Consider the following 9,491-nt stretch of genomic DNA (forward strand, 5'->3'; position numbering starts at 1 on the left):
CCTATGTCTTGCAGCTAGCGAGTAGTACAGGCCAATTTGTGCGTGTGTTCGAGACTACGATGAGTATGCCGCACTTCCGGCCAGGTCGCCGGATATCCGTCGAGTGACCCTTGCAAGTCCTTCTTAAACCTGAAGTGGAGTAGCTACCCTTGTTGCTCTTGGTGTTGAATCACAAAACGCCTCTCGACATGGGACTAGAGGACGAACGAAAGATGCTCACTGGGTCCGGAGACCCCAAAGAGGTAAGGCTGAGGTTGGGAGGCCCGGGTCCTAGCTCATCAAAGCACCTTCCGAGGCTCTCTTAGTCCGGGTTTATGTCCTAGGGTTTGTGAGGTCCAGAGAGATGGTTTCCGCTACTTCAGAATTCTTTGATTGATCTTGGATAAATTAATAGCTAGTGTTTCTCGGGGCTGGCTTCCCTATCCCACGAATGTGAAGTTGTAACTGGAGTTTATAATGCTGTGCTATTAAACTTGTGTAAGGAAACAACAACAACAAAAAAAAAACACCTTTTTTTGAGGTTCTCATTTGAGAAGTGTGTGAAGCAAAAGACCAGCGTTAGTCTTTAACCTAGCTTAGGTCAGGAATTTCTATTTATGGAGGTTTTGGGGACCCTAGTCTCAGTAATACTAACACATTGTGAAAAGTGGTTTCAGGAGTTGGGGTGTAATTTGACAATAAAACGCTCACCTAGCATAAAGAAGCCCCGTGTTCACTCCCCAGCATCTCCAACCAAAAGCGGTTCTTTATCTTTTGGGATGGAGATGACCGAGGACTTGTGTCTTTGGGGGCAGTGTAAGAAGGTGTAGTGTAATTCTGTGGTGAAAGAGGGAGCTCTTTCCCACATTGAGTATCAATGTGATAAATATTGACTGCTTATGTTCTGAGTGCTTTATATGTACTAAGGCTTGCACAGTCTCCCGTGAGGTAAATATCAGGTACATTATTTTTGTCATTTTTATTAGATGAGGCAGCAAGCAAGGAAATTATCTTGTCTGAGGGCACACAACTAGCAAGACAATGCAACTGGGACGACAACCCAGACGTCCTGGCTTGAGAGTCAGAGTTCTAACCAGCGACTCACTTTGCTTCCATTTCCTGTGCTTTTGTCCTCTGTCTACTTCAGGACAAGCCATCGGGGCTAATGGATTTGGAATTAGTTGGAAAATTGTTTATTCCTTAATTTTTTCTAGTTTTAATTTTCAGAAAGTGCTGGAGCCAGGCTCAGAAAATTTAACAGGACACCCCAGCAGAATGTAAATTTTAAAATGAAGAAAGTTGGGCGTGATGGTTCATGCCTTTAATCCCAGCACTCTGGAGGCAAAGGCAGGAGGGTCTCTGTGAGTTCAAAGCCATCCTGGTCTTCATATCAAGCTCCATGACAGCCAGAACTATAGAGATCCTGTCTCAAAAAGCCAATAAATCAACAAACCAATTAAATAATAAAATGAAGAAAGTTGAATTAATTTTATGAACGATCCATAATGAATGGAGATTAAATCCTTTTATTCAGTGTGACTTTGGTTTTTCTCATTGGTGGAAACAGTCCATAATTAGTCCTGCATTTCGATTTGTTTAATGGTATTTTTAACACATTGGTGTTGGAGTGATGCTATTTGGGAAATGATAAGCTGTCTTGCTTCTAGAATGCTAATTTCAGGGGTTTCCCCCCCAATTTTATTTTTACTTTAAGTGAATATTTGTGTTTTACTTACATGTATACCTTTGCACCACTTGCATGCCTGGTGCCCTCTGAGACCATAAGAGGGCACTAGATCCTCTGGAACTGGAGTTATGTTTGTGAGCAACCATGTAGATGGTGGGAAGAGCCAGGGTTCTTTGGAAGAGAGACAGGTGCTCTTAACTGCTGAGTCTCCTTTGTGAGCATGTATAGATGTGGGTGTGTGTATGCATCTGTCTGTAGGTTCTTTCACATGGGCTCCTGGGATCAAACTCAGCTTGTCAGGCTTGGTAGCAGGCAGTTTTCTCTGATGGTTTTAGGGCTTGGACCCAGGGCCTCGAGTTTTCTAAGCATGCTCTTTACCACTGAGCTCTGAAGTCAAGGGCTCTTTTTAGGGGGGATACTCTTTCTTTATGAATTTTTAAAAATAATTTATTTTTATGCATACTACTGTTTTACCTACATATATGTGACTGGAAGATAGTGTTGGATCCCCTTGGACTGGAATGAGAGATGGTCTTGAGATGACATGTGGGTGTTAAGAGTCAAATCTGCTGGGGCTGGAGTGATGGCTCAGTGGTAAAGAGCACTGGCTGTTCTTCAATTCCCAGCAAGCACATGGTGGCTCACAACCATCTATAATGTGATCTAATGCCTTCTGTCTGGCATGCAGGTGTACATGCAGATAAAGCACTTATATACATAAAGTAAATAAATCTTTTAAAAAGAGAGTCAAACCTGGCTCTTTTGCAAGAACAGCAAGTTCTCTTAGCTACAAAGCCATCTCTCCAGCCCTTAAATAAATTTTTGAAAGGCTTTTTAAGAAACTTTACTTGATGAAAAACTAGAATTTACATTCTACATAACATCTTTACATTTAGGAGAAACCTTGCCAATCATGTAAAGAGTAAAGAACAGAGGTTACAGTTGGACCTCCTGTCCTCCACTTCTAGGTACTGTCTTGTGTTAGGATTTGGGAAACCTAATTGTTGAGCCCATCTTTTTATTTCCCTGTGTGCCTTTCCTTTATCTTCTCCCAAATGTGGATACCTGTATATATAGGCAGGCAAATCATGGTGCCATGCTGCGCCAGATTTAGTACCTGTGCACCAATAGGTAATTTTTACAATTAGGGAAAGAAAGGAAACTAATTAAAAGTTATACACTGGAATCAGAAATTGGTAATGTGGGGGCCTGGTGTTTCTAAGGTGTTCCCTCCTGTTATATTTATTTGCAAGTTAAAAAGCAGTGATTGTAACTTTAAGTTGGCTAAAGAAGGATTTAGGTTTGGCCATATTTATATTCCAAATTCAAGTTAAGAGTCAAGTTTTAGTCTAGTCTAAAGTGCTGGAGCGATATATAGTGCAGTGGTGAAGCTCCAGTGCTGCTCTTGCAGAGAATCTGAGTGGAATTCCCAGCACTTACACCAGGTGGCTCACAATTGCCTGTAACTTTGGTTCCAAGGAATCTTATGTCTTTGGCTTCTACAGGCACCTGCACTCTCATGTGTGCACACGCACGCACGCGTGCACACACACGTACCTGTAGTTAAAAAAAATAGTGAAAATATTTTTAAGTTGGTTTTTCTCTAAACTTGATTTGGGATATAAAACAAAGTTTAGCTAATTTTTAGTTTCTATGGTTTTGAGACAGGGTCTTATATCATCCAGGCTGGACTCAAACTTGGACTCCTGGTCTCTGCCTTTTTAAGTGCTGGGTTTACAGGAGAGGACCCCACACCTGGTCAAATGAAGGCAGGTTATTGTTGTTTTGTAGACAGATGCCTGATGTCCCACCCACTATTGGCCTCCATGCACAATGATATATACACTTACACCTGCACACACATGTGCAGATGCTACACACACACACACACAGAAAGTATTTTTATAAATTTTGGGAAGGGAACTGGATATGGTGACTCATGTATATGATTTCAATACTTGGGAAGGAGAGGTAGGGAGCAACTCTGGGCTACAGTGAGACCTTATCAAGCACAAATAAAGAATCACAGGAAAACAAGGTTCAGAGCCTTGGTTCCTATGGGGAGGAATGATAGAGGCAAGATAAACAAGGCTCAAATTAAGGATTGGATAGTTTTGAATAATTTTGGTGAGTTCTAAACTATGGCGCTGATCCCTTGTTGACCTTTGGCTCTGGATAGGGGCAATACAACGTTGGTGTGTGAGATTTGCCTAAGAAAGTGATTGGGTATATGGGTTTTAGATTGGTGCATGAAAGGTGTGTTCCCAGGCAAACTGTATTTTATCTCTAAAAATTAGCTAGTTCTGGGAAGGCAAGATTTAGCACTGAGATTGAAGCTAGGATTAAAAAAACATCATCGTAAAATAATATGACTGATTCAGTCTCTTCTTTATAATTATGGTATAAGTGTGATTGGGGAAATGCATGTTGTAAGACTGCTGCTGACTTAATTTTCTTTCCCTTTTGTAGGAAGAAGAGGAGGAAGAATTAGTGGTAAGAGCGGCCTCCAGTTTGGGACTACCTTACTTAGAATTGGAAGGTTGAGCTGTATTGAAACTTCAGGGTATTTTAAGGAATCTGTGACAGCTTGGGAAATGATGGATAAGTAAGCTTTTACCACCTCCTGTGCAGTGGAGTATGTGGGAGTATGTCTTAGAAATCTGCCTCTTCTCGGTCTGGGGCTTCTTTGGTCCTTTCAGGAATCAGACAGCATCCTGAAGGCCTGGCATTCATCTGCTGTTTGTGTTTAATAAAGAACTCTAGGAGGAAATTTTCTTAGTTCTCCATGTTTGCATTTTTCTGACTTTGCAAGTAGGGAGCTAGGCCTGATTCTTACATAAGAGAAAGTGAATCCTAAATGCTGGGTTAACAAATAATGCCTCTGGTAGATCTACTTCCTGTTGGACAAGGTTTCCTTTACTGTCTTGTTTCTCAGATAGGACTGAGGCTTTTGGTGTATACTGGCAACCTTGGAAGGCAGACATTTGAAGCTTCCCTGCTGCTTAAGCATTAAAGGGTTAAATAGGTGCCATTTCTGGCTATTGTATGGCTCTGCCTGCTGGCCTGTGTGCTAACTCAGAGATAGCACCTTTATTTGTTGATTATATTGCCCAAAGACCAAAGTGTTTATATTTGGTAGATGTTTCCTGAAGCTTCCATTTTGATCCCCCCCCCCCAATTCTTCATCAGGACCCCCTAACAACAGTGAGAGAGCACTGTGAGCAGTTGGAGAAGTGCGTAAAAGCCCGGGAACGACTAGAGTTGTGTGATAAGCGCGTGTCTTCCCGATCACAGACAGAAGAGGATTGTACAGAGGAGCTCTTTGACTTCTTACATGCACGGGACCACTGTGTAAGTCAGTCTGAAAATAGGAAGGACAAAGATAAGCAGTAGCTATCAGTTTGAATGGTCTGTATGCTCCAAGTAGACACATCTAACCATTTACTATAGGCCCTTGATGCTTTATGTTGGGTTTTGTGACAAGCATTTTATATACATAGGTATCCCTAGTCCTTACTGCATATGCTGGAGGTAGGTATCACTGTCTCCATTGTACAAATTGAAACAGACTGAGACGGGAGAAAATGACCTTCTAACATGCACTGTTAAATACTAAGGAAGCTGGATTTTATACATTGTTTTCTTTTAGTACTGGAGATAAAGCACAGGCCTTATGCATGCTAGGCAAAGGCTCTATCCACTGAGATGCACGCCCAGCCCTGGGTTGTATATTTAAAAAACAAACAAACAAACAAACTACTAACTTAAAAAGAAGTTGTTATTTTAAAATTAGTTATCATGTATGTACTGAGAGTCAGAGATGTCTGTAACTGGATTTGTGGACAGTTCTGACTTGATATATGGGTGCTGGAAACTGAACCCAGGTCCTCTGTAAGAGCACCTAGTGTTCTTTCTTTGTTGTTGTTTGTTTTTGTTTTTCAAGACAGGGTTTCTTTGTATAGCCCTGGCTGTCCTGGAACTCACTCTGTAGACCAGGCTGACCTCGAACTCAGAAATCCACCTGCTTCTGCCTCCCAAGTGCTGGGATTAAAGGCATGCGCCAACACTGCCCTGCAGCAGCTAGTGTTCTTAACCACTGAGTGATCATCTTTCTAGGCTCAGATTTTATATTCATATTTATATTTTATATTCATATTGGCTCAGCCAATATGTTAAATAGCTTGGCAGTTCCTTAGAAAGGCAAACATAGAGTGACTGTGGTAACGCACATTTGTAGTCCCAACTACTTATGAGTCTGAGGCAGGAGGGTCACAGGAGGCCAGTTATTTGAACCAAGCCTGGTCTAACCAGGGAGATCTTTCTTTTTAGGGTAAACATTAAGCAGGGCTCTACCATATGACCATAGTTAACACTGAGCAGCAATTCCATTCCTACATACATATCAAGAGAAATACAAAAAGTTTTAGATTTCTAGTAGGATGGTGGCACATTCCTGCTAACGTAATTGCAAAAACAGATTTGTGTGATGATGTAGTAGAAGCTTGCAAGAGATTATATGCAACTTTGTTTTCTTTTATTGGATATTTTCTTTATAGGTCTCCCCTCCAGAACCCCCCCCCCCCATTCCATCCCCTCTCCTCCTGCCTCTATGAGGGTGCTCACCCACCCACAAAACTCCCAACTTTTTTTTAAGATTTATTTATTATGTATACAGTGGTCTGCCTGCTTATATGCCTGCAGGCCAGAAGAGGGCACCAGATCTCATTATAGATGGTTGTGAGCCACCGTATAGTTGCTTGGGAATTGAACTCAGGACCTCTGAAAGAGCAATTGGCGCTCTTAACCTCTGAGCCATCTCTCCAGCCCCTACATGCAACTTCTAAAAGAAGTAAAAGATAAAAACTTCAGAGTTTCAGACAAGACAGTCAGGTTCCTGAAGGAGTTCCTAGGGCCTGCATATGGATGGGGTGATGAGAATGAGTGTCAAGACAGGAGCTCTACTGTTCAGGCCATGAAGGACCTGTGAGCTGTGACATTAAAGCTAAGTGATAATGTTATTTTCTTTTTCTTGTCTAGGTGGCCCACAAACTCTTTAAAAACTTGAAGTAAATGTGCAGATTTGTTTGCCTCAGCCTTGTCACTGGGAATCAGGAACAGTCCTTGATGTGGTTTTGAACATTTGTTTCTAATGTGTTCAGTAAGTTCTTGAGAATCTCATTGATTTTGGCAAGAAGCTTCTCTTCTGTGTAATTAGCAGTGATTCTATCTTAATAAACTGATCTACAGACTTGCTATTTGTCCTTCCCTTGTCATGCCCTTACTTTATTATTTTATTATATTTTAAATGTTGAAAAATTTTTTTCTCCATAAAATTGAACACACAGTATTGTACATGGTATGTAAGTACCTTACTACTAAACTGCATCTCACCCTTGTTTTATTTGTAAGTCTTGCAAAATTATTGCACTTGCTGGGTCTCAAATTTTTAATCCTTCTGCCTCAGCCTCCTGATTTTCATATTAAAGGTAGGTAACACAAACTCTGTTCCTTTGAGATTCCTCCCTAACCCCTCCCCTCTGTTTTTCTTCTCTCTCTTTCTTTCTTTGTTTCTTTGTTTCTTTCTTTCTTTCTTTCTTTCTTTCTTTCTTTTTGTTTATTTTTCTTTCTTTCTTTCTTTTTTTTTGTTATAGGAATTGGATCCAGGGTTGAACTTTGTACAGGGTGTGATTATGCATGTCTGTAATCTCCTCAGCAATAGGGATCCTGGAGTAGGATGAGTTCAAAGCCCACCTAAGCTATATGAAGAGACCCATCCTGTTGGACTGTAAAATCCAAAACCAGAGGATGCGCTCCCCCAGAAACTCACGGACAGGATTTGCTGTAACAACATGAGGTTTAATGATTCTGGTGCACCAGGGCTCCCTTGCATTGTAGGCAAGAGAACCCCGAGTTGAGGTTAAGAGCAGTTTTTGTACAGTTTAAGGGTTGTACTACAGAAACAGTGACTAGGCACAATATGATTGGCAGAACAGTGTGACTTTTAAACTGATTGGTCTTTGGGGAATGAGGTAGCAAGGACCTCCCTTGTCTGTAAGTGTCAAGGGTTGGTCCTGGTCTTTGGGGAATGAGGTAGCAAGGACCTCCCTTGTCTGTAAGTGTCAAGGGTTGGTCCGTCCTGCAGAATGTATCTACCTGCTCTGGGCAATCCTCACACACAGGTGGGTTCTCTTCCCTGTGTTCTGAGGAATGTTCATCCCTTCTTCCTCTGAATGTTAATCCAGCAGGTGTTCTTGAACTAAGGAATGTGCTCCTCCCAGGATGTCTCCTGGGGCAGTTAATTTTTAAGTTTAACTGAATTCATTTTAAAGATTTATTTATTTTATTTATATGAGTACACTGCAGCTGTCTTCGGACCACACCAGAAAAGTGCATCGGATCCCATTACAAATGGTTGTGATCCACCATGTGGTTGCTAGGAACTGAACTTGGGACCTCTGGAAGAGCAGTCAGTGAGTGCTCTTAAAGGCTGAGCCATCTCTCCAGCCCTTAACCGAATTCTTAACAATCCCTATCCCACCTCCCAGAAAATGTTATTTTTCAAACATGTAAAGGATAGAATGTAACTAATTCCTGTTACCTAGCAAGTAAATAATCTCTAGTAATAGGATGAGTGTATATATTTGTATATGTATATATAATTATACATAAAGGTAAAAGTAATTGCTTAATACCTAGTTTCTCATCTCAAAAATATCTTTTGTCTTTTTTTGTTTGGTTGGGATTTTGTGTTTTAGGCAATGGACACCTGTTGGGTCTCCAGGCTTTCCAGCCAGCGCTTCGACCAAAACCAAGACCCCTTTCATGGTCTTTGTTTAAGAGTATTTAAATTTGGGGCTGGAGCATCTCTCTAGTGGTTAAGAGCACTGGCTATTCTTCCAGAGGACTTGATTGAGTTCAATTCCCAGCAACCACATGGTGGCTCATAACCATCTGTAATGGGATCTGATGCCCTCTTCTGGTGTGTCTGAAGAGAGTAATGGTGTACTCATACACATAAAATAAATTAAAAGAATTCAAATGTACAGCAAAGTTGGAACCTTATAGTGTACCTCCCCTGTAACTTTAATTTCTTTTAAACCTATTTTTTTAAGTTTTAAAAATTTATTTATTATATGTAAGTACACTGTAGCTATCGTCAGACACCCCATAAGAGGGCATCAGATCTCATTACGGATAGTGTGAACCACCATGTGGTTGCTGGGAATTGAACTCCTGACTTCTGGAAGAGCAGTCAGTGCTCTTAACCACTGAGCCATCTCACCAGCCCTAAAACCTATTCTTAATGATGGTTTTTAAACATTTTAACCTCTTAGTCCAACACCTACTAGAAGTAGTGGGAAAGAAAGGATAACAGGAAAAGTGGACCTGTGTAGAAATGGTTCTTTGGAGCAACTCTCATCTGTGTTGTCAGGAATCTGTAGTTTAGTTTATAAGAGTCAGTAGTGGCAGCTTGATTTACTCATAAATATTTTATGGATAAATCAGTTGTCTAGTTTGGTAGAGTCGGGATAGTACACACGAATCAGCAGCAGAGATATTATCCAGTAGAGACAACCAGGCCTCAGCCTCAGCACGAGTCAGCAGGAGGGACCAGTGAGAATGCCAGGAGACGTTCTCAGCTGTACTCCTCTCAGCCAAGCAGAAGATCAGCAAAGATGCCAAAGCAGCAGCTCTATAAGCAAGCCAAGCTCAGCCTGTCACTGCCTGTGGGACTTTATACTTTCTCTCTACGGGTCTCAGCACTCGCATCTGTCTCAGCTGACATCACTCTGTCCAAGTCCTAGGAAGTGGCAAGAAACTGCAG

The 9,491-nt window shown here is 41.3% G+C and overlaps 1 protein-coding gene across 1 annotated transcript; it reads left to right on the forward strand.

Moving 5' to 3' along the window:
- The first annotated feature begins 76 nt into the window (after positions 1-76).
- Positions 77-6,919, forward strand: Uqcrh (ubiquinol-cytochrome c reductase hinge protein). The gene is made up of 4 exons (XM_034502741.2): positions 77-242; positions 4,136-4,159; positions 4,856-5,017; positions 6,704-6,919. Exons 1-4 carry the CDS (start codon positions 189-191, stop codon positions 6,734-6,736), a joined length of 273 nt encoding a protein of 90 aa, XP_034358632.1. The 5' UTR covers positions 77-188; the 3' UTR covers positions 6,737-6,919.
- The last annotated feature ends 2,572 nt before the right edge of the window (positions 6,920-9,491 follow it).

Source organism: Arvicanthis niloticus, chromosome 5, assembly GCF_011762505.2.
Source record: "Arvicanthis niloticus isolate mArvNil1 chromosome 5, mArvNil1.pat.X, whole genome shotgun sequence".
Classification (NCBI taxonomy): domain Eukaryota; kingdom Metazoa; phylum Chordata; class Mammalia; order Rodentia; family Muridae; genus Arvicanthis; species Arvicanthis niloticus.